A 25,699-nucleotide genomic window follows, 5' to 3' on the forward strand; every position below is an offset into this window, starting at 1 on the left:
ACCCAGGCCTGGTTTAGAAACATTGTGTTAAAGCTGTTTTGCTGATGGCTTGAAATGTTTTCTCAAACTGATACAAAGACGAGAAGGAGACAAGCGCATTGTTCGGTTGAACTGTGGTGAATAAAATAGGATGAATGAATCATACATAATAGTTATGATTTACAACAATGTTGGAGCTCTTCTCTGATGAAAGTCTTCTTCTCCTTCTGCCTCTACTTCTGAAGCATCATGGGATATGTAGTCCCTTCTGCTAAAGGTCAACAAAATAGTGCTGTTGTAAAGTTACACAGTCAAAAATTAACAGAAATATTCTGATTGATTTGGCCTGTCATAGAGAAATAAATGTGTGTTCATTTTTCAAAATCATAATTTCATCATGTTATGCACAAATGTATAAATGTCAGAGTTCCAAACCAAATATTTAATTGACATGTCATGAAGTGGTGTGTGGAGTGTGAGGCAGACGCTCAGAGACCCGGTGGAGTTTAACGACAAATAATCCTCAGTGACAGATAAACCTTCACAGTTTTGTATGAAATCGAATGAAATGATTCCACTCTTCATTGTAGTATGAAGTCATTTTGATTGTTTGTTAATAATCAAAATGACTCAAATAGTTTTTCCAAGTAAAAGTGTGTAAATTGTGGCGGGTAATTGTGCTCTCACTAATTCACTACCCTGAAAAAAGAGCAATACTCACCTTACTGAACTCTAACCGCCTGTTAGAGTTCAGTAAATTGTTTTAAATACACAAAACATTCAAACTGCATTGAAGATGATAAGTACATTGGGAGGAGTTGACATGAGTAACTTGAAATAATTCATCAGAACAATTAGAAAGAAAGATTTTCATTTACTTCAATCACAGCTGTGATTAAAATAAAAGCAGCCACACTCCACATCATCCAGATCTTCAAAATCATCTGGGACGTCTTTACATCACCTGCTAATGTCAGAAGAATTTGAATCTGTAAACGTGAATATGCTCTTGGCTCACATAATGTGTTTCAGAAATTCCACACGACTGTTTCTGCAGTTCCCAAATATTCCCATGCAGATGCTGTGTTGGTTGCCGTGGCCACTGTTCAACTGATTCACCCCTAACTAAACTGAACATGGTAAGCGGTGATCCATGTCCCCTCCTGCCAACTAAATATGGTGCAGAGCTCTGAGAACACACAGAACCACGGCTGTGATCAGCAGAACTCCACCAATGATTCCAATGCGAACCCATGGAAAATCCCCAAGCTGGAAAACGCTCCAACTTGCATCCAGGTCATCTGCAGTAAAGAAGGAAACAAGTCAGAATTGTTTTTCATCCCTAATTCCAATATTTATTGAGATGGTGTCACTGACCCTCATCTGAAAATGTCTCTTTGTCCTCAAAGGTCTCCGTCTGCTGTGTGAGATCACTGGGAAGCAGATTCCCATCATCTGAAGCACAAAACAGAAACAATCCGAGTAAAATCAAAATCAGATTCCTGAGCAAAAGACAGATGATGACCAGTAGTGAAACAATAGATTCAACTAATAAGAAGAGATGATACAAGATATTGAATTCACCAAATAAAGATGACGTGAGATTTAAAGAATAGATTGAAAATGTTTTTGTCATAGTACTGGCAGAATTTAAAATGACTTTCATTGCTGGACATAAATTTTATAATTCTGTTTGGCCCAGAATAAATATTTCAAAATTAGTTGTTTGTATCAGTTGTTCTATGTATGAATTACAACCTGAGCATTTTAGCTGTGGGCATAAATAAAGCTGAAATGGACTTTGGGGAAAGTGAAGCCAGTGGCTCAGCTATGATTCTGAAACAAGGACAAAGTTCTTCAGCTTTTTGTTCTCCAGATGTTGATGACTTCCCAAACACACTAGAAAAATGATTCATTAGAATTTTAACAATAATTTGTAACAAATACAGAAAATACTAAAAATTCCACATGAATTGTGCAGAAGTAAAATACAGTTGATGCGAAAAGTGATTTATTTATGAAAGGGATTTATTTTTTAGAAATACTATATTATTGAAACAGTCATGTTTACACTCATTCTGGTTGTTTGAATGGATCCAGAACCTCCTGGAATATATACAGATAGATGTTAGTGACCAAACTAAGGCTGCCTCTATGCAGTCATTCTAAATATAAAACATTGCTTATGTCACTCCAACTATAGAATTACAGATACATGATCTTGCTGGACCGCAGGGCCAGATTGAAACTAATAAAGCCTCCATGCATTCACTCTATCATTCTACCTTGAATCAGGTGGGTGGAGTCTTCCAGCTCAGTGGCTTCAGCAGCATTCACCTGCTCTGAAAGGAGGGTCACCATCTGCCGGGATGTTCTGGTAGCTTGTACTGAGGATGTCTCAACAGATTCTGTAGCTGTGTGATTTATAGCACTCAACAACAGGTTCTGTACTATCACAGTGCATTTAAAGGGCTGTGTTCTCTCACCTTCCATTTTCTGAGTGGACATTTCCAAGATAACTAGAAGATGATCAGTCGGTGTTTCTGTTGCCCTTGCAGCAGTTGTCACCTCTAGCAGAACTTCCTCAGACATTTTTTTTTTTTCTTCCATGTCATACTCTGTTTTTGAAGGGGGCAGCGTGTCTGTAGGCTCTGCCATGGTAAAGGAATGAAGATTACCAGAATCAGTGGTTATCCCAACCACAGTTAGTGTGTAGCTTTCTGGTAATGCAAGTTTAGGACTGCCAGACTCCCTAAAAATGGAAAAAAAAAAGTTGACAGTGAACATTATTTTTAACAATTTTCTAAGGTTTATAGTAATTAGCTTCACACCAGTGTACCATTAGAAACAGGAAGATGTCCTACTACTGAAAGAGACGACAAATATCATGCAGGAAATAAGATACCAATCTGCAATAATGTAACATATTGGCAGCCAGGACTTTCTAAATAAACTATATATTAATCTATCTAAAATTAAACAATTGAGGATATTTTTATCAAGATGGGGCACAATGTTGATAAATGCTGATCAGTGCTGCTGTGTTTGTTTTTTATTTATTGCTGTTGTTTTTGTCTTTTCAGTTGCAGCAGATGTTGATGATGTTGAGCCTGGTTCAGGTGCTGTCAGAGTTTTCTTCCTGTTACATACATTATATACATAATTGGCATTAGGCATTGCTTCCAAGTCAACAACACTAAACATGTTCTCTGTTGCTTAGTGCTCATTGTTGTAAGTCAATAGATTTGTTTCTATTAACCACAGAGTTGTGTAAATTGAAATGACAAAAATACATTTACTTCATAAACACAAATTTTGAAAAACATTTTTTGTTTTTTGCATTAGGATGAGGTGTTTTTTTTGTCCATGTCAAATGAGATATATTTTGCTATACTGAAATGGAAACAGTTTTCACATCATAAGATTTGTGATGAAAACAACAAAGATGACAACAGAAAGTAGGAAGAGGAGATTTGTTTTTCTCTGTTAAACCCGACGCCTGAATAAGACGTGGATGTCTTCTCTGATGGCTGATACACAATAAGCACAACGGCTGAATTATGAATATATTCCATGTGTCATTTCATCTGTCATTGCCATCATTCATAATAATCATATATTGCCTGAACAAGCTTATTAATGTGTGATTTTAATTTCCTTTTATTTAATGGAAAGACCACATGGGCAAAATGATGTTTCATGAGAAGTAGAATATAAACAAGGGGAGCATAACTTTGTAATGGAAATGCAGCTACTGACTAATTACTGAGCATAACTTTGTAATGGCCTTTGATAAGAATAACCAGGTGGAAACGCAGCAAAATAGGCAGAATGTCAAACATTTTGATGTCTGACCACCAAAATGTCTCATCTGTATAAACTCAGACATTTCATCATCATAGTTGTCATCTTCTTGTTGATGACATGAAACAATTGATGTTAACAAAACAATTTTGTTATTATTGTGAATGAAAACAACAAACAAAACAAGTTGATGACTCTTACCCAGTTGAATACCAACACTGGTACTTCCCACTATCATTCCTAGTTGGTTTCAAATAAAGATGAAATTCTTCTTCATTAACTTGAATTGATTTAGGAAACTCATACGTCGTTACGCTGAGGGTTTGCTGGAGATAGAAAAGAAATACTGATCATCCAACATAATACATGTGGCATACATGAAGATGAGAAGTATCTTAAACAAGAAACAATGCTTACAAAGAAAGGAAGATGAATGTTTTGTTAAATTTAAAGTCTAATTATAGACAAAGATTCTGTCCCAACTAATTGACTTTAACCACTTGGATCTTAGGGATCCCACATTTTCACTTGTCATCGAGTATTGCTATGTTTTGCATCTAAAATAAGTTAATATCATTTGACAGTTTAGGGTCTGGCTTGTGCTAATTTAGCTGATTTTCCATTTGCTCCTCCTTCCTCATTGTATGTTAAAGTTTCCAAAGGATCAAATAAAGAGAAGTAAACATGTATGAGCATCTGGAGAATACCATACGTGGTCATGTTGAATGAGAAATCTGCCATTCAAAGTCCAATAAAAACGCTTTATGTTTTCTCTCTCAGGTCTAATGAAGCAAGCTAGGTCCACCTGAGTTCCCTCAAACGCAGTGATGAGCGGGTCAACATGGGGCTCTTGTATGAAGCATGTCAGCACATGGAGAGAAAAGACAATGATTGTATTATTAGAATTTTCTTCAGGTATGGCTTCAAAAATTAGAATACTAAGAAAATGTTCAATATTTTTTGTCACTTGTTTCAGAAAGTGAAATAGATGCATTACACAAAGTGAAGTATTTCAAAAATAAATTTCTTGTCACTTTGAAGATGATGGCTTGCAGATGTCAGGCTTCCATTTTGCTCACTGACTGATCGAACCACATTCTCAAGGAAAAGCGCCACACAAATAAAATGTATTATTATAATAATACTAATTATATACAATTATCAAAAAAAAAAAAACTGGGAGTGAGACCCCTTCTGTGTGGATGACCTTCCCCCTCTTTGTGATCAGCCGACCACACTTCTCTAGTCCGAATGACATCCTAATGTCCGTGCTGTAGATCCTGGTGGTGTGGATCAGTGAGTCGATGTCTCGCTCACTCTTGGCATACAGCTCGATGTCATCCATGTAGACAAGGTGACTGATGTTGGCCCCATTTTTGAGTCGGTATCCGTAGCCAGTCTTGTTGATAATTTGGCTGAGGGGCTTCAGGTCTATGTAGAACAGTAGCGGGGACAGAGCATCTCCTTGGTATATGCTACATTTGATGGACACTTGTGCAAGTGGTTTGCAGTTGGCTTCAAGGGTGGTTTACCACAGCCTCATCAAGTTTGCAATGAAGAGTCCTGTTGATGTTATACATCTCTAGGCATTCAATGATCCAAGTATGCGGCATTGGAGTCATAGGCTTTCTTGTAATCAATCCAAGCCATGCAAAGGTTGGTGTGTCGGGTTTTGCAGTCTCTGGCAACTGTGTGGTCTATGAGGAGTTGGTGTTTGGCACCTCTGCTATTTACACAGATACCCTTCTGTGCCGTGCTCATGTGTTTATCCATGTGTTTGCTTATCTTGGCCGCTATGATGCCTGACATGAGCTTCCAGGTTGTGGAGAGGCAGGTTATTGGTCGGTAGTTGGGTGGGACCCTTTGATGGGTCCTTCTGGATTAGGATTGTCCGCCCTTCAGTTAACCATTCAGGGTGAGTCCCACTTTGTAGCAGCTGGTTCATTTGGGCTGCCAGTCGCTCATGGAGGGCAGTGAGTTTCTTTAGCGAGTAGGCATGGACAGCACCAGGGACTACCCTGGTGCTGTCCAGTTTTTCATACCTGAGACTCTTTATTGGACATCTGTCACAGTGATTGTTACCGGGGCTTGCTCAGGGAGGTTGCAGTGGTCCTCTTGTAGAGAGATCAACCACTGTGCCTTGCTGTTGTGGGACGCCTCCCTTTCCCATATGCCTTTCCAGTATTGTTCAGTCTCCAGCCTTGGTGGGTCTGCTCTGTTATTATTACCCTGCCACTGAGAGTACCCCTTAGCTGGTTGAGTGGAGAAGAGCCGGTTAAACCTTCTGGATTCATTCTCCCTTGTGTATCTCTTTAGGCGGCTGGCCAAGGCTTGGAGCCTCTGTTTGGCAGTTTCAAGTGCTTCAGGTATGGGCATCATTGCACCCTCTGACAGTTGGCTCACTTCCCTCCTTGTTACCTTGATTTGAGCCTCTAACCGTCTTTTCCATGCTGGGTATTGGGTTTCATGGTCGCTCTTATAGCCAAGCATCTCAAGGATCACTGATGCTGAGTTGTAGATCAGCTCATTGGTTTCTGTTATGGTGTTGGTAGGGATCGTTCTCAATGCTGCATTCACTTCTTCAATGAGACTTTCTGATGGTACTTCACTCAGCCGTTGTAATTGGCGCCGAGGAGGTCTGGTTGTCATTCGGGTCATGATTCTCTCTCTCAGGTCAGCAGCTGTCTCGTTCAGCTCTGATTTGCTCATTGGGGCCGTGTATCCCCTCACTAGGTGGGGACTTGTAGTTAAGTCCCCACATTTCTGACATCCAGGTTCCTCCTTTTTGCCATAGCATTTGTGTTGTACCTCATCAATCTGAAGTTGTGATAGCAGTTGCCGTTTGCGGATGTTGGAACACAGCTATTAGTTGTTTAGTGCTTGTTTTGACTGGGGATGTCAAAGTAACCATTTCTTCCCCAGTCTTTGCATCTAACCTCTCTGATTAGGGTTACTTGAGTAGCAGCATTCCAACAGATCCATGTTTTCGCCTCTCGCCCATTTCAGTCTTGTTCCAGTAGCCCATTTGTCATCAAGGTCCTCTGGTTCCCCAACACCTGAAGCAGACCTTGTTTGGCCGGGCGACGTCTGAGCCCGCAGATTACGCATCTTAGTATCTCTCATAGTATGAGGTAGGCAGTAGCTTGAAGGGTCTTGCCTAAGGACCCAGACTGGATTTTAACCCCACCCTCTCGGGTGAAAGACTGATGACTTATATATATAAAAAATCCCTTCTCACCCACAGCGGGTGGTCCTTATCCTCTGAGCTTGGGTCCTCTACCAGAGGCCTGGGAGCTTGAGGGTTCTGCGCAGTATCTTGGCTGTGCCAAGGACTGCACATTTCTGGACTGAGATGTCTGATGTTGTTCCTGGGATCTGTTGTAGCCACTGCTCCAGTTGGGGGTTACTGCCCGAGGGCCCCGATGATCACAGGCACCACTGTGGTCTTCACCTTCCAGGCCCTCTCCAGTTCTTCCCTGGTATTTCTCCAGTCTCTCCTTTTTCCTGATGTTGCAATCGCTTGGTATTGCTACATCTACCACAACGGCTTTCCTCTGATGTTTACCTACACAATGTCTGGTTGGTTCGCCATTACCATTTTGTCTGTCTGGATCTGGAAGTCCCACAGGATCTTAGCTCTGGCAGTCCATATTCTGCACAGATGTTTCTGTACACTATGCCTGCCACTTGGTTATGTATAGGGTTAGGGTTAGGGTTATATTGTATATTGCACCCTGCTGTGATGTGCTGGACTGACTCAGGGGCCTCCTTGCACAACCTACACCTTGGGTCTTGTCTGGTGTGGTAGATCTGAGCCTCTATTGCTCTGGTGTTTAGGGCCTGTTCCTGGGCGGCCAGGATGAGGCCTCTGTGCTGTCCTTGAGTCCAGCTTTTTCCAGCCATTGATAGGATTTACTGATATCAGCCACTTGGGTTATTTGCTGGTGGTACATCCCATGTAGGGGTTTGTCTCCCATGATGGTATCTCTGGCACCTCAACCTCCGTTCCCTGTTGTCTGAGACATTCACTGAGCACATTGTCTGTTGAGGCTTTCTCCCTGATGTATTTATGGATCTTAGTTGTTTCGTCCTGGACAGTGGTTCTCACACTCACTAGTCCTCTGCCTCCTTCCTTGTGGCTTGTGTACAGTCTCAGGGTGCTGGATTTGGGATGGAACCCTCCATGCATGGTTAGTAGTTTTCGAGTCTTAATATCTGTGGCTTTTATCTCCTCCTTTGGCCAGCTAATTATTTCTGCAGGGTATCTGATTACTGGCAAGGCATAGCTGTTTTTGCACGGATTTTGTTCTTGCCATTGAGCTGGCTTCTCAGGACTTGCCTTATTCGTTGGAGGTATTTAGCTGTGGCTCCCTTCTTGTGACCTCATCGAGGTTGCCATTTGCTTGTGGTATACCTAGGTACTTGTAACTGTCCTCTATGTCTGCTATTATTCCTTCTGGGAGTGAGACCCCTTCTGTGTGGATGACCTTCCCCCTCTTTGTGATCAGCCGACCACACTTCTCTAGTCCGAATGACATCCCAATGTCTGTGCTGTAGATCCTGGTGGTGTGGATCAGTGAGTCGATGTCTCGCTCACTCTTGGCGTACAGCTTGATGTCATCCATGTAGAGGAGGTGACTGATGTTGGCCCCATTTTTGAGTCGGTATCCGTAGCCAGTCTTGTTGATAATTTGGCTGTGGGGGTTCAGGCCTATGCAGAACAGTAGCGGGGACAGAGCATCTCCTTGGTATATGCCACATTTGATGGACACTTGAAATATATATATATTAAAAAAAACATTTTTTATTTCATTTTTTTTTATGAAAAAACTCACCACTGACTAAGAGCCAGACAATTGATATGGTAGTTGCTCCTCCAAAGATGCACTCATACATATCAGCATCTTTGAGTCTGGTTTCTCTGAGGACCATAGACCAGTTCCCTTCCCTCACCTGCTCCTCTGAGGGCAGCTCAACCCGATCCTGGAAAAAAAACAGAAATAGTTGAAAACAATTACTACTCAAATTTGTCTGCTGTGCACCCTGCTGGCTCTATTACAGTTTTCAAATGCAAACATGGTTTATGCCTTATTTGAAATACAATATTTGATCTAGTCGAAGATTTTCTTTTTTACTTCTTTTTTTGGCTCTATTTGAAAGTGCTATGACAGGAAAGTAGGGTAATGAGAGCGAGGGAAGACTTGCGACAAAGGTCACCGGCCAGGAATCGAACCTTCGACAGCCAGGCTGAGGACTAACGCCTCACTAAGGTCTTAATGTGGGCTGTGCTTAACCCCTGCATCACCACAGCATCCCCGCCCTAGTCAAAAATAGACTAGTTTTGTGAATGATTTTGTTTACTTATTGTTGAATGGATTGTATGTCTAAAAAATGTACTTCCAGAAAGCTACAGTCTCATAACATTATTCAAACCTTAATATTTAGTAGCTGAACTATTGTAGGCACCTACATTTACAATGCTGAGGTGAGTTGATTCTCAATAGCTCAGTCAGTCTGATTTCAGAACTCATAACACTGGTTAAAGTCACAATGTATCGTTATAGCCTCAGATAATGGATTTGTGTTTGTGTGTCTTCTGTTAGATCTCAGACCATCACAATAGTCTCTTAGAAAGGCTTCATGTAATTGCCAGATCGACTCCTGGTTTTAAGTGACAAGCTATGTATGATCCCCTGTTACTGCATTTTCTTTCTCCTCATAATTCAGCCTCACTCTGTACTCTTCAACCATTACTTCTATGAGACCTTTGTTGTGGGAAGCATGTTTTACAGCCTCCCTCTTGAAGTAATCGAGCTGTTGAAGGAGGCTCTTGTCAGCTGTAACTTTTGAAGAGCAAGAAGCCCTTGCAGCTTCTGCAGCTGCAGCTTCTGGCACGTTTGTGTCATGATCTTGTTTGACTTGCTGGTGACGTTCTTCTTGTAACAATTTTTGCAGTCTTCGAATCTCCTCTTGCTGGGACTGGACTTCAGACTGATAGGCAATCCTTCGGTCTCGTTCCTCGTGGAGATCAAAGATCTTACTCCGCAACTCCTTTTTAAGATCGTCCACCTGCTTTGTCAGGTCAGTGACGCATTGGCTTGACTTGTCCGCCACTTCCACTGAGGGGGTGATCTCGAAGCCAACAGACCGAGTTGCTTCCTGCTGGACTTCAGAAGATGTTGAACTCTCAAAGTGGCCGGAAGGACTTGATTCTCCCTGGATCTCTGATGGTACATCTGCCGGCTCAATGGGGCTGCCGCTCTCATCCTCAAAAGGGAAAACGACAGCATCGTAGTCGACTTGGACGTTAAGGTCCATGATGTCGACCCATGAAAGCTTAGATGGAAAAGCTACATGTTCACTAGCAATCTGCTGTTGCTTCATGTTGCTTCTTTCGAAGGAGATATCATTATTTCGCTTGTTTCAATGACTTTCAAACGTGCTCTATAGAGTGATCTGCAGCAATAGAACTGTGGAACAGGTCTGACAAAACTCTCTCTGTGAGCTACATTCAAGAGAGAGATTCCTTTGTGGGGTCATAGAGTTATGACATCGCTGCTGATGTCATTGATATCGTTGGAAAAACATTCTTTTCCTATGGGAGTTGATAAGCAACCAGTCCTAAAGCGCTGCCATCCGCTAGCCTAGGTTGGAAGTGCGCTTCTAAATAAGATTCCTGTGACGCTATTCATCATCATTTGTTGAAAAAAGGCTGAAAAATTTGGATGCTTTTCTTAGAATTCTAAAATTAAATTCTAAAATATATTTTGTTTTTCTCCAGAGTAACCCTAGTATTCTTTTGCACCAGCAAAGACAATCAGGTTTTTTATACATTGATCATCTAGTGATGGTAAAAAGCAACAACAAAAAAAAAGCTAATATGCTCTGGACTTAAGGTGAAGGAATCTGAAAGGAGAAGTGAGTTTCAAACAGATGAATTATCCTTCCATAATCATCTAATAAATTCTTCCTGTTGTGAGTGGAATAATAAGTGGATTTTCAAATTCATAAGAAATAAAGACAATACATCATGCAGCAATCATTGGTGGAGAGTTCAGTCAGATATGTTTGTTACTGAGGGGGATGAGATTTGCAATCAGATGCAGTCAGGCATCTCTCTGTGTTTCTATTGAAGAACGTGTTTCTCTGCTGTGACAAAATCAGATGTCAGAGTTTTTCTATGTTAGGTGGCAATCTGAATTAAGAGTTTATGCCAAGGTTGCACACTCAGCTGTCAGCGGCTGTCAGACATGAGCCGTTTTGAGTCCACTGAAACACTTTGGTAGCAGCCGGGTGACTTTTGGATTCCTTTTCAAACTTCTGAGTCTTCTCTGTGCTGCTGTATATTTACAGCGTTTTGAACTTAAGACTGTTCATTTTTATATTTCTTGTTAAACTGTCCATTTTCTGTTTTCTTGTTCAGGGCTGTCTGCTTGAATTATTATTATTATTATTATTATTTTTTTGCTGTCTTATGTGTTCATGCACTTTGCATTTTTCTACTGAAATTCATTGAGAAATTATAGCAGCTCCTCATGAAACCCAAGAAGCAGCTGTTTGTGCTCTGATCATTTACCTTTGAAGTTGGCTCCAAATTAACTGCAAGCAGCGACGCATTTCTCTGCATTTTGCACTCATACTAATGTTACATGTTCTTCGAATTAAGCCTCGTATTGCTGTATTAGACTAGATCACTTCCAAGAAATACAGATAAGGAATTTTGTTTATTCATTTAAAAATGTCATTATTTATTTTATTTATACAAGAATGTCATTCTAGAAAGATATCAGTTATTTCTTTTTTATGCATCATATCAATATTTTCAATATTCTTAAACATGTTAGGATTTATATCACGTAATGACAAATCTTCGCACTCCAGGGTTTTCAGTGGAGTGTCACAGGGTTCAGTAAATGGGCCAATTTTTTTCACAGTATAAAAAATTCCCTTCTCACCCACCGCGGGTGGTCCTCAAGCTCGGGTCCTCTACCAGAGGCCTGGGAGCTTGAGGGTTCTGCGCAGTATCTTGGCTGTGCCAAGGACTGCACATTTCTGGACTGAGATGTCTGATGTTGTTCCTGGGATCTGTTGTAGCCACTGCTCCAGTTTGGGGGTTACTGCCCCGAGGGCACCGATGACCACAGGCACCACTGTGGTCTTCACCTTCCAGGCCCTCTCCAGTTTCCTCCCTGAGGCCCTGGTATTTCTCCAGTTTCTCGTGCTCCTTTTTCCTGATGTTGCAATCACTTGGTATTGCTACATCTACCACAACGGCTTTCCTCTGATGTTTATCCACTACGACAATGTCTGGTTGGTTCGCCATTACCATTTTGTCTGTCTGGATCTGGAAGTCCCACAGGATCTTAGCTCTGGCGTTCTCCACCACCTTTGGGGGTGTTTCCCACTTTGATCTCGGGGTTCCAGTCCATATTCTGCACAGATGTTTCTGTACACTATGCCTGCCACTTGGTTATGTCGCTCCATGTACGCTTTCCCTGCCAGTATCTTGCACCCTGCTGTGATGTGCTGGACTGTCTCAGGGGCCTCCTTGCACAACCTACACCTTGGGTCTTGTCTGGTGGTACATCCCATGTAGGGGCTTGTCTTCCCATGATGGTATCTCTGGCACCTCAACCTCCGTTCCCTGTTGTCTGAGACATTCACTGAGCACATTGTCTGTTGAGGCTTTGTCCCTGATGTATTTATGGATCTTAGTTGTTTCATCCTGGACAGTGGTTCTCACACTCACTAGTCCTCTGCCTCCTTCCTTGCGGCTCGTGTACAGTCTCAGGGTGCTGGATTTGGGATGGAACCCTCCATGCATGGTTGTAGCTTTCTAGTCTTAATATCTGTGGCTTTTATCTCCTCCTTTGGCCAGCTGATTATTCCAGCAGGGTATCTGATTACTGGCATGGCATAGCTGTTTATCGCACAGATTTTGTTCTTGCCATTGAGCTGGCTTCTCAGGACTTCCTTATTTGTTGGAGGTATTTAGCTGTGGCTCCTTTCCTTGTGGCCTCATCAAGGTTGCCATTTGCTTGTGGTATACCTAGGTACTTGTAGCTGTCCTCTATGTCTGCTATTGTTCCTTGTGGGAGTGAGACTCCTTCTGTGCGGATCACCTTCCCCCTCTTTGTGATCAGCCGACCACACTTCTCTAGTCCGAATGACATCCCAATGTCAGTGCTGTAGATCCTGGTGGTGTGGATCAGTGAGTCGATGTCTCGTTCACTCTTGGCATACAGCTTGATGTCATCCATGTAGAGGAGGTGACTGATGTTGGCCCCATTTTTGAGTCGGTATCCGTAGCCAGTCTTGTTGATGATTTGGCTGAGGGGGTTCAGGCCTATGCAGAACAGTAGCGGGGACAGAGCATCTCCTTGGTATATGCCACATTTGATGGACACTTGTGCAAGTGGTTTGCAGTTGGCTTCAAGGGTGGTTTTCCACAGCTTCATCGAGTTTGCAATGAAGGCTCTCAGAATCCTGTTAATGTTATACATCTCTAGGCATTCAATGATCCAAGTATGCGGCATTGAGTCATAGGCTTTCTTGTAATCGATCCAAGCCATGCACAGGTTGGTGTGTCGGGTTTTGCAGTCTCGGGCAACTGTGCGGTCTACGAGGAGTTGGTGTTTGGCTCCTCTGGTATTTACACCGATACCCTTCTGTGCCGTGCTCATGTGTTTATCCATGTGTTTGCTTATTTTGGCCGTTATGATGCCTGACATGAGCTTCCAGGTTGTGGAGAGGCAGGTTATTGGTCGGTAGTTGGGTGGGACTGGACCCTTTGATGGATCCTTCTGGATTAGGATTGTCCGCCCTTCAGTTAACCATTCAGGGTGAGTCCCACTTTGTAGCAGCTGGTTCATTTGGGCTGCCAGTCGCTCATGGAGAGCAGTGAGTTTCTTTAGCCAGTAGGCATGGATCATGTCAGGCCCTGGTGCTGTCCAATTTTTCATGCCTGAGAGTCTTTCTTGAACATCTGTCACAGTGATGGTTACCGGGGCTTGCTCAGGGAGGTTGCTCTCGTAGAGAGATCAGCCACTGTGCATTGCTGTTGTGGGACGCCTCCCTTTCCCATATGCCTTTCCAGTATTGTTCAGTCTCCAGCCTTGGTGGGTCTGCTCTGTTGTTATTACCCTGCCATTGAGAGTACACCTTAGCTGGTTGAGTGGAGAAGAGCCGGTTAATCCTTCTGGATTCATTCTCCCTTCTGTATCTCTTTAGGCGGCTGGTCAAGGCTTGGAGCCTCTGTTTGGCAGTTTCAAGTGCTTCAGGTATGGGCATCTGCCTCACAGTTGGCTCACTTCCCTCCTTGTTACCTTGATTTTAGCCTCTAACCGTCTTTTCCATGGTGGGTATTGGGTCTCATGGTTGCTCTTATAGCCAAGCGTCTCAAGGATCACTGATGCTGAGTTGTAGATCAGCTCATTGGTTTCTGTTATGGTGTTGGTAGGGATCGTTCTCAATGCTGCATTCACATTCTCAATGAGACTTTCTGATGGTACTTCACTCAGCCGTTGTAATTGGCGCCGAGGAGGTCTGGTTGTCATTCGGGTCATGATTTTCTCTCTCAGGTCAGCTCGTTCAGCTCTGTTTCGCTCATTGGGGCCCACCCTCACTGGGTGGGGACTTGTAGTTAAGTCCCCACAGTTCTGACATCCGGGTTCCTCCCTTTTGCTGTAGCATTTGTGTTGTATCTCGTCAATCTCAAGTTGTGATAGCAGTTGCCGTTTGCGGATGTTGGAACACTGAGCTACTAGTTGTTTAGCGCTTAGTGTTGACTGGGGATGTCGAAGTAACCATTCCTTCCCCAGTCTTTGCATGTAACCCTCTCACTAGGGTTACTTGAGTAGTAGCATTCCAACAGATCCACATTTTCATCTCTCGCCCATTTCCGTCTTGTTCCAGTAGCCCATTTGTCATCAAGGTGCTCTGGTTCCCCAACACCTGACGCAGACCTTGTTTGGCCGGGCGACGTCTGAGCCGGCATGTTACGCAACTTAGTATCTCTCATGGTATGAGGTAGGCAGTAGCTTGAAGGGTCTTGCCTAAGGACCCAGACTGGATTCGAACCCCGCCCTCTCGGGTGATATACTGATGCCTTATGTATTGAGCTATCCATATATATATATCCATATATATATATATGGATCCATATATATATATATATATATATATATATATATATATAATATATATATATATATATATATATATATATATATATATATATAATATATATATATATATATATATTTGAATTTGTTATGCATCAAACTGTCTCATATGTAGTCAGACTCATTTTTAATGTAGTCAAGACCCTAACCTGAAATTTTTCAGAAACTTGTACTTCTTCTCGTAGAATTACCACATCCTCCCCTCTCAGCTCCCAGTGCACTAACCCTTCTCCTTTCAAGCCTGAGCCATCGCAGTGCAGTACAGCAGGATCTCCGTATTTCACGTTCACACGTGACGTTTGAAAGACTGGACAAAAACAAAAACACAAGGAAAGAATGACATAAAATTTAACAAAAAATATGTAAGAGGAACAAGTGGAATCAGAAGCTGACACAATCAAACAACAAAACGTACATAAAACAAGACCATTTAGTTTAAAATGATCATTCCATGCTAAATGTATACCTAGCTTAGTTTGTTCATTAACAAAGAAATGACCTGGCTCTTAATTTATGGCACATTTTAGAGTTTCATTAAAGTTGTTGCATGTCATTGAAAAAGTTTTTATGCCTGAGTAAAAAATGATCCGTAATAAGTTGGTAAACCATGTAAACACTTCAGTATCCCAAGAATCAAAAAATGAATTTGTTATAACCTGCTAACAGGAAGTACCATAAAATCACAAACATCTGGCATTCTAAGAAATTCCAAGAATAGATGAGAAATAAAGTCACCAACTTCTATCAGTTTGAAAAGGGCCACAACGCCATTTATAAGCCACTGGGACTCCAGAGAACCACAGTCAGAACCAGCATCCACAAAAAGAAAAAACATGAAACAGCAGGCAAGGCACCCAAACGCATCCAAAAGCTCATCAACAAATGAATTGTTGAGGTCACAGAACAACATCTAAAGCCCTAATCTGTAACAGTGAATATGTCACACCACAGTCCTGCTGATGTGAAGGCAGCAGGACTGTGTACTGTACTCCTTTGCACTCATCCCAAGCTGTTATGTTACCACAACACATTCATTTAGTTTATTTAGGCCTGCTAATTATAGTGATGTGAAGCTGAACAGAGTTAAACATGCTGTTATGTGAACCCGTGTAATATTTCCTTGACATAATTTTCCAGACTCGACGTGTCATAGTGTCAATGGCACTGCTGCAACTTATCCTGCAAAATACAGCAACAATTGGATCCTGTTTAGAATTCTTTAGATTCTCAGTGGGTGGAACAGAAGGAAGTGGGGCTAAAAGAACAAGTGTGAAGCTGTGCTTTACAAAGAGCTGAAATGGACTATTTTCATCAAAACAAATTGTCCTGGATGTTTGCTACGGATCAGTAAAAGATTCCTGTAAGTCAGCATTATTGCCTCCACTTGACTCTGTAGATTGCAACTCTGTGCACGTGGTGTCTAAAACAAAATGCATAAAGAATTGGATGGAAGACGCTGTGCTCTGCCTGCAGGAGAGCAATGACTCCAACGACTCAGAGATGTTGAGAAGGTTTACTTACATTTGCTCTTAGAGGTACAGAAACGGGACTCAGCTTCTAATATTCAGTTATTGCTAGTATCTTAGAATTCAACATCCAAAGAGCATACAAACATTTCAAACGCAAAGAACAGAACATTCAGTCTATTGGTATGTCTTCAGACTTGATACTTTGAGATTATTAATAAGTAATCTTCTGAACACAGAGGTGCTTGATTAGCCAATTTAACTACTTTTTAAATTAAAACTTTTTGTGATGCCTTTGGTCCTTATTAGTTGTAGTGTTGACAATTACCAGCACAGCACTGCATGTCCTTTTCTTTTATAATTATAATTTAGTGTGTTCTGCTGACAGCTTGCCAGGTAAAACCAGTGGTAGTTTTTGTCCGCCTTGTTGGGGAGGTGGGTATCTTGAAGTAACATTGGAACTTGTCTTTAATATACTCATATTTTTTACAACAAAGCAGACATTGATTATTGTTAGTGATGTATGATTTAAACAGGGAATGACATGAATGACTGTCTCACCACTGCAGAACGTTCTCTGATGAAGACACAGAAACGCCACCAAACCCCAGAGACTAAACATCTTGCTCTCCTGCAGTTTTGATCAAAACACAACAATCTGGTTCAACATGGGGTTACTTACCAAAATTGCCAGTTGGTTTTTTTCATCACATTCCAACACATTGGAGACATCATAATGTCCTCATAAAACTATAACTGAATGCTACGATATTGAATCACCTTACAGTAACAGAGTTTCAAGTTCTGTTAAAATTATATCAGAACAAAATAATACAAATGTTACTTTGAATTTTCACAAACAAGAGCCGCTCTTACCAGAAAAGGGCTGCATGAATAAAAAAATGAATCCTTCAGAGCTGGGTGTTGCCGTCACCCTTCATATGTTTAAAATAACACCAGCTGCTTCCTCTCACTTTACACGGCAGCCTTAAATCTCAGAGCACCATGGGGTGCTTTCAAATGTTGTGGGTCATGTCTGAACATTGAAGTATACCATCAAAATTCACACCACTTAAACTTGTCCACATGAAAACTAACACTGGATAGTCCTCATGAATGTAGAGAGTTCATGAGGACTAACTAACACTGGAGGTGGCCGCATCATGCTTTTCTTCAGCAGGATCAGGGAAGCAGTTCAGAACTGATGAGCAGATGGATGGAGTTAAGTCCAAGACAATCCCAGAGGAAAACCTTAACATTTCAGAATGGCCCAGTCAAAGTCCAGCCCTAAGTCTAACAGAGAATTTCTAACAAGACTTCAAAGCAGATATTAACAGATGCTCTCCATCCAGTGTTAGTTAGTATGAGATGTTCAAATCCGGTAGAAACAAAATCAAAAACGTGAAGCTTGATGGATGCTCAATGTGAACCCATGCTTCACTATTCATTTTGGTTTTTTTACAAAATAAAATTAGAAGTCAATGAATCACAGACCTTCCTTCACAATGAGTCATTACACTGTGAATCATTGTGACCAATCATCTTAGAGCTGGTTCATAAATGTGCTCCCTCTGAACAAACATGACAGATTTAGCAAAAGGAAAAGGTTTGTCTCTTTAAAACGGTTGAAGGTGCAGGTGGTTTTCACCTGATTGATAACCAGGGTAAAAATATAACCTTTTGCACATGCTGCTGTTTTTGCCTGGCTGACAACTGAAACATGTTATTGGACACCAAGAGGCACATGGCAGGATTCCTGCATGTGGATGATGTTTAAAATGCAGAGCAGAGCTTTCAATAATACTGCTACAGAGGAAGTAAATGTGTTGCACGAAGCTCTGTGGACAGTGGAGCCCACAGAGCAAGTCCAGAGCAGTGTGCAATCTGTACTGGCAATAAACCTCTGACAGGAACTTCTGGATGTTAGATGATCGGGGGATTTGAATGTAAAGGAAGAGATCACTCTTAGTTCAAAATCTATTTCAATTTGCTACATAGGTGCAGTCAACATTTCAGGAAGTTTATCTCTGCACAGACCTCTGTGATTTACTGCATGTTCTCCAGAAGCATTGAGGAAAGTGAGAAGTGGCATCAGAACCTATATGTGTGAATTCCAGAATCTCATGTGACTACAGGGACACCCACTGAAGATGCATTCACAATCACTGGGAGAAAGCAATGCTGGATTTTTTTTTTTTGTGTACATTGACATTCTTTGATTGTGATCTTCATAATAGTAAACTAATAAAGTTCTGTGAAGATGATCAAAAGAAAACCTCTGTGCAGATCTAATTTTTAGAATGAGGAAGCCCTATAGAAGTTTCCAGACTCCACTGAGGTATCAGTCAATGCAGCATAATAAAAGCCTTAGAAAGATTTTTAATATTGCAGAATGTACATCTAAAAGAAAAAAGCATAACAGAATATTCCACTGAGTTTGAGTCTTTAAACTGGGCTAAAAAATGCCTATAAACCTCTCTACTTTTACTTGTGTCCATAGCCAGCAGGTGGCACTCTTGTTCTATTGAAGCAATAACTCCACTTCTCACTTCTCTCAGAAGCACAAAGCTCATTTGATGTCTTTACCCTGATGAAGGTTAAAGGAGGAACCTGGAAATAACCTGCTTGGTTCTCATGTGATGGAGAACTGGATCACTGGACAAATGGTGAAAACATTCAAATTTGGAACCCAACTGAACACTTGCTCCCATCTTAAACCAAATCATGGAATAATCTGTCAGGAATTGTTGAAGTATCAACAGGGACAATGGCAGATGTCTGACCAAGCAGATTTACTTGTCCTTTGCACACAACTGATTGTATATATATATATATATATATATATATATATATATATATATATATATATATATATATATATATATATATATATATATATATTTTATATATATATATATATAGATACATAGATAGATACAGATATATATAGAGACATATAGATATATATATATATATATATATATATATATATATATATATATATATATATATATATATAGATACATATATATATATATATATATATATATATATATATATATATATATATATATATATATATATATATATATATATATATATATATATATAAAATTCCCTTCTCACCCACCGCGGGTGGTTCTTATCCTCTGAGCTTGGGTCCTCTTATCCTGGGAGCTTGAGGGTCCTGCGCAGTATCTTGGCTGTGCCAAGGACTGCACATTTTTGGACTGAGATGTCTGATGTTGTTCCTGGGATCTGTTGTAGCCACTGCTCCAGTTTGGGGGTTACTGCCCCTAGGTATACCACAAGCAAATGGCAACCTCGATGAGGCCACAAGGAAAGGAGCCACAGCTAAATACCTCCAACGAATAAGGCAAGTCCTGAGAAGCCAGCTCAATGGCAAGAACAAAATCCGTGCGATAAACAGCTATGTCCTGCCAGTAATCAGATACCCTGCAGAAATAATTAGCTGGCCAAAGGAGGAAATAAAAGCCACAGATATTAAGACTAGAAAGCTACTAACCATGCATGGAGGGTTCCATCCCAAATCCAGCACCCTGAGACTGTACACGAGCCGCAAGGAAGGAGGCAGAGGACTAGTGAGTGTGAGAACCACTGTCCAGGACGAAACAACTAAGATCCATAAATACATCAGGGACAAAGCCTCAACAGACAATGTGCTCAGTGAATGTCTCAGACAACAGGGAACGGAGGTTGAGGTGCCAGAGATACCATCATGGGGACAAGCCCCTACATGGGATGTACCACCAGCAATAACCCAAGTGGCTGATATCAGTAAATCCTATCAATGGCTGGAAAAAGCTGGACTCAAGGACAGCACAGAGGCCCTCATCCTGGCCGCCCAGGAACAGGCCCTAAACACCAGAGCAATAGAGGCTCAGATCTACCACACCAGACAAGACCCAAGGTGTAGGTTGTGCAAGGAGGCCCCTGAGACAGTCCAGCACATCACAGCAGGGTGCAAGATACTGGCAGGGAAAGCGTACATGGAACGACATAACCAAGTGGCAGGCATAGTGTACAGAATGGCTGTATATATATATATATATATATATATATTATATATATATATATATATATTATATATATATATATATATATATATATATATATATGTGTGTGTGTGTGTGTGTGTGTGTGTGTGTGTGTGTGTGGTGTGTGTGTGTGTGGGTGTGTTCCAGGCTTCCCACCCGGAATGAAGTTTTCTTTTTCTATATTCAGGTTTCTAGTACAATTCATTTTCCAAAGTGTAAATAGAGAACATAATAAAAAAAAGTGATGTTTCTACCGGTCAGGTTTCAATTAGGACCTGCTATAGCTAGTTGTAATAAAGATGTCAAAACACAGCTTTCTGTTTGGATCCATCAGATTTGTCTAAAAAATAATCACATCTATGCCTATAATCATCAGATTCTGAGATAATACAGGGATAATTTTCTCAAACTTCTATTTATTGTTGTTCCACAAACAGTAAGTTATATTTATTCAAATAAATGTTTCAGGACTAAAACACAGAGCCTTGTGCAGAGTTCAAATGCAGACATGTTTCTCACAGTGCCGTTGACCCAGAGCTTCCTGGAACTTGCAACTGTGTCAAGTGATCAGCATTTATATAGGCATTAATCAATCACTGTCACTTTTTAAACAAAAAAATAACATTCCCTACAGAGTGTGATCTCTTTCATTAATAAACATATTTTCAGGAGCTATTATGGTCAGTCTGTAAGCAATGCTAACACTGAAGACAACACGAGTACGTCAGGTCTGCACACCCCGACTACAATTAGTCGGGGTTGTGCAAACGTGTGCTTTCAGTTACATGTCGACAGGTAAAGCAGGACACACAGTCATAAAAGTATTCACACCCCACTGAGCTTCTCCACATTTTGTCCGGGTCCAACCACAGTATTATTAATAACAGAAAAAAACTTTTCAAAACAAACTACAACATACTTTGTTCTCCCTCCTGTTTTTATTTTTAGTAAAAGAAGAGAAGCTGAAAGGTCAGAAGATGTGAATACTTTTGCCATGATGTGACACTGCAGGAAACATTCATACGATGATCTCACACAAAATCCCAGCAGAAACAAAACAAGCTTTCTGGAGCCTGGATTTTCCAACCTACCAACACTAAATACATCCACCTGGAAAGAGGCCACCCCCTCTTGGCTTTCTGTTGCAGAAGGAAATGCCGCCACAGGCAGTATGGGTGCCTGCTTGGTTCAGCAGAGCAGATATGTAAAGCTCAGTCATCAGATGAAACAGTAGCAAAGTCATCTGGCAAAGCAGAACAAAAGAGTTTATCAGCAGCAAGAATACACTCCTTCAGTTCCAATCACCTGACCAACTCTTTGTTCATATTGGAAATTAAAGCGGCCATACAATAAAGTGAATGGATATATGATATATGATTTGGGCTGAGCCTAATTTAACACTGGATTTCACCAAGGTGGAAAATCAGGCAAACTGGATGAGGACAAAGTGAGGGAGATTTTACAATGATGCAGCGGTAACATTTCCTTCAGCCCTCAAACCCAAACACTAAGTCTCATCTGATTGGCTAAGCTCAATTGGTTCTAACAGGACACTCATAATGTTTTGGACAAGAGTCCAATCAGCAGCTAGTTTTCTGTCTCCATCTTAGAAGACACGCCCCTCGCCAGGACACCTTCGCTCCCTAGAGGGCCCTCTTAAATCCCCCAAACTGTCAAAGAATCTTTGTGAGAGCGTGGTCAGCTCTTGACCAATGACTTCATGATGAAACTTTGCACTCTGTTGCGGTCACAGTTCACTGCTCCACCCTGGGGGTGTAGTCGGGGCGTCGAGTCTGGATGATCTTTGGCCGGGGGGAACAGGGCTTGTCCTCCTGGTCGTTGTCGGGAGCCGCCGCTCTGTCAGCCTGCTCATCCTCACACACATGGACGACCACGCTGGGGGTAGTGGGCGTGGCCGTGTGAAGTTCATACTTCTCTCCTGGAGGGGAGGCAGCACAGAAAAGGAGCACAAGTTAGCAACATTAACAGAATAAATATGTGGAAACACAATGCAGGGTTTGTCCCAGTGTGCTGTAAGCCTGGTCGGTCGCCAGGCTTTGCTTTCCAACCACCAGGCTAAAGTTTGTTTATTTATTTCAAATATCCTTTTACTTACACCAGTAACAGCGATAGCAACGATATCTAAAGAACATCTTTGGTGAAACTGCAGAAAGAGCAACAGAAGTCTGAGGTCAGGTGTCTTTTTTATTTTAATTATCTGAACTCATCACAACTTCTGGCCACCTGTGAATAAAGCAACAAGCCACAGATAAACCATTGATAAACGCTGGACATTTTCTTTTTACAAAGTCTCAGTGTTTTTAATCCACTCTGAATATTCTTTGCAAATTCCATTGGATAAATAACAACCAATCACAACCTGCAACATTACTAGAAATGGTGGGATTTAGGAAAACTCAAAAGGACTTAATATTACAAATACTTGGATGTTGTACCCTAAGAATATTTAGTTAAGCATACAAATGCTCATTATTGGTTAGTATTTCTTTTAATTCATTTTATCTTTAAACATGACCAGCATTGCATTGCTTGTTTTAAGATCAACTGGCTTGATAACTCAGCTAGGATTTAATTGAAGTGCATTAGATTGATATTTATTTTAATTGTATTTTTATAGTTGATGTTTAAATCAAATCAGTATTTTTTTCCAATTCCTGATCATATTTTCAAATTTCCTGTGAGCGTTTAACATTGTTTAACTGGTGGACTGCCTCAGACAAAGCCGACTGGTTCCCAGGATGCAGGACTGACACATCCAGCTCCTCTTATCACATATCCACAGTTTATGAGATGAAGATTTAAAAAGACAGTTCTTTTGAAAAGGATAGGCTGATGCTTGCGACTGCTACTAGTAGAGCTCAGGTGTCCCAGTTCAGGTCCTACTTTCCCTCGTTCTTCATTAAAAGTGAAGGGGAAGCTGAGTTCTGTACCTGGTCCAAGTGTGGAAATGGCACACAGCAGGTCGTAGTTGATGACTGGCGTGGCATCATGAGACTGTTCCCAGCCCACTGGTGGGGAGGCTGGAGGGGAGATGAGGAACTGCTTCTCCGGCTTTGGAGGCTCCAGACGAGGACTTCCAATGTGGACAGACTACAGGAAATGAAATGAAAAAACAAGAGAACAGATCAAAATATTTCAAATATCAAACATTATTGAAAATTAAAAAGGTTAAGCAGATCACCAAAAGCTTACAAATTGACTAAAATACTGCTAAAAGTTGCTGTCGAGCTCATTTCTGATACACATTGTCTTTTTATTCAGAGAAACGTGGAAGACCTTCCAGCCTGGAACAGCAGCATTACCTGAGGAAAGTACAGCCTCATCTCTCTCCCATTGAAGTCCGTCTTGTGCAGCCTGAGCCTGGCCTCAGCTGCTGCCAGAGCGTCTCTGAAGCTGATCCTGACCCGTCGAAACGACCGGAAATACTGAAACTGAACTTCTGGGTCAAATGAACGGAACAGGGACTCAAAGCTGGCCTGGAAAATATATAGAACATGGAGGACAATAAGAATGGACAAATCTCTGAAGCATATTCTCAAATTCTGCCAATTATTTCATGCTCAACTCTTCCTTCATGTTACCTGAATAGAGAGATTCCATGGTATTAATAACTCTAGCTTAAAATGATAAGGAATCAACTAGTTTTAAATATAAAATTTTACAAAAATTTCAGAATGACACTAACAGTGCCAGTGATATTGTTTTAGATCTGTTTGTCATTAAGTTGGAAACTGTTTTCATTTTTCATCAATTTCAACGTCCCACAAAAGGAAACATATCCGCCTTCTTCCTTGCTAAAGTTTTAGATTTTTCTTTATTATGCAATCCAAAAATAAAAAATAAATAAAATGGAGAACTAGAAAAATAAAAAAAAATCCTTAACTAGACATTTAGCAAAATTTTAAGTCATCCTTTAAAGAAAAGGTAAGTCAGGTTACAATTGTGGCTCTAAAGTTCTTTAGCTGGACGGGAGGCAATTCTAGCTCTTAGGACTGTAAATGTTGCAGACCTCTGGTCAGGTCAGGAAGAGGGCATCCATCATCTCTGCAGACTCCACACATCCTGGATACAGACTTTTACCTTCAGGTCAACTATAAACAAGCACTGGTTTCAAAAACAATGAACGTTTCTTCTTACAGGCTGCCTCTCGAACAAACATCTTACAACCTGGGCAGACAGATACTCTGATGGGAAACAAAATAAGCAGAGTTTGGCCACCACTGCCCTTCTTTTTTGAGTTTTTATTTATATAAAGTGAAGTTGCTGTACAACACACACAAAGATCCTTTAAAACTAAACTGTTAAATATCTATACTTTGTGGCTTGTTTGCATACAATCTTGGCGAATAAAGATGATTCAGATTTCTGCAGCTCTGCAGTTCAAACATCTGAGGTCAATCTGCAATTAAATTACAAGCAGGTGGAATTTATTTCTACTATATAGGTGGTAAAATCGCCCTGCAGCCACTCCGGGGGTTTGCTGCAGAGTTTGATCGTGGCAGGAAAACCGCAAAGCTTCCAGCCACTTGTTACCTTCAGGCTGCTGACGGTGAACAGATCATCCGGGACCTTCCAGGCGATCAGCGCGTTCAGTAAATCAGTGACCTGAACATCAACAGCCACTTCCTCCTCTTCCTCCTCTGCTCCGTTCACAGCCTGCTGCAGCTCCATCGCCAGGCTCTTCTCCTACACACACACGCGCGCGCACACACACACCATCACGGTGAGCTAACACACAGTGTCCTCTCAGACAGAAGCTGATCTGAGCTAACAGGTTAGCTCCTGGTCGCCCAGTGACTCCACACTAACCTGCGTCAGGCTGAATCAGAGCTGATAGGCCAAAATCAACTCTGAATTATAACTGGACACACAGAAACACTGAGTCTGCCGACATGACAGCTGCTCACAGGCTAAAGGACATGGCGCGCCTCTGCAGTTTTTCCCAGGCGCTTCACACACAGTGAGCTATCGCCCTCTGGCGTCCTGGAGCGGAACAGCGCCAAAAAAATATGACAAGTCATATTTCACTTCATAGTCCAGTCATTTTTCATTATTACGACGCCACTGAAAAAATGGGGGGAAAACTCAGTTTTGTAAAATGTTCACTTTCATCTCAGAATCCTGACTTTTTCTTCAGTTTAATCTCTAAATTAGCAGAATTCTTAGATAGAAGTCAGAATTTCTTATT

The 25,699-nt window shown here is 41.3% G+C and overlaps 2 protein-coding genes across 7 annotated transcripts; both read right to left on the reverse strand.

The window, feature by feature from the left end:
* Nucleotides 1–833: 833 nt before the first annotated feature.
* On the reverse strand, nucleotides 834–21,678 carry LOC129356458 (uncharacterized). Of its 6 annotated transcripts, none has more exons than XM_055026032.1 (10): nucleotides 17,309–17,865; nucleotides 16,994–17,063; nucleotides 15,116–15,273; nucleotides 8,619–8,766; nucleotides 4,496–4,632; nucleotides 3,985–4,109; nucleotides 2,466–2,731; nucleotides 2,265–2,387; nucleotides 1,357–1,434; nucleotides 834–1,280 (listed from the first exon to the last, which is right to left on the reverse strand). In XM_055026032.1, exons 2-10 carry the CDS (start codon nucleotides 17,052–17,054, stop codon nucleotides 1,150–1,152), a joined length of 1,227 nt encoding a protein of 408 aa, XP_054882007.1. In that variant the 5' UTR covers nucleotides 17,055–17,063; nucleotides 17,309–17,865; the 3' UTR covers nucleotides 834–1,149. The 6 variants fall into 6 exon arrangements, with proteins under 6 accessions (XP_054882007.1, XP_054882005.1, XP_054882011.1 ...); XM_055026030.1 differs by having other exon boundaries at nucleotides 2,265–2,393; nucleotides 17,309–17,827; XM_055026036.1 differs by lacking the exons at nucleotides 16,994–17,063; nucleotides 17,309–17,865 and adding an exon at nucleotides 21,582–21,678 and having other exon boundaries at nucleotides 2,265–2,393; nucleotides 15,192–15,273.
* Nucleotides 20,887–25,455, reverse strand: LOC129356461 (calcipressin-1-like). Its single transcript, XM_055026039.1, has 5 exons — nucleotides 25,321–25,455; nucleotides 25,045–25,197; nucleotides 23,814–23,987; nucleotides 23,442–23,601; nucleotides 20,887–22,429 (listed from the first exon to the last, which is right to left on the reverse strand). The coding sequence occupies exons 2-5, from the start codon at nucleotides 25,180–25,182 to the stop codon at nucleotides 22,245–22,247; spliced, it is 657 nt and encodes a 218-aa protein (XP_054882014.1). The 5' UTR covers nucleotides 25,183–25,197; nucleotides 25,321–25,455; the 3' UTR covers nucleotides 20,887–22,244.
* Nucleotides 25,456–25,699: the final 244 nt, after the last annotated feature.

This window comes from Poeciliopsis prolifica, unplaced genomic scaffold (genome assembly GCF_027474105.1).
Source record: "Poeciliopsis prolifica strain line A6 unplaced genomic scaffold, Auburn_PproV2 SCAFFOLD172, whole genome shotgun sequence".
Classification (NCBI taxonomy): domain Eukaryota; kingdom Metazoa; phylum Chordata; class Actinopteri; order Cyprinodontiformes; family Poeciliidae; genus Poeciliopsis; species Poeciliopsis prolifica.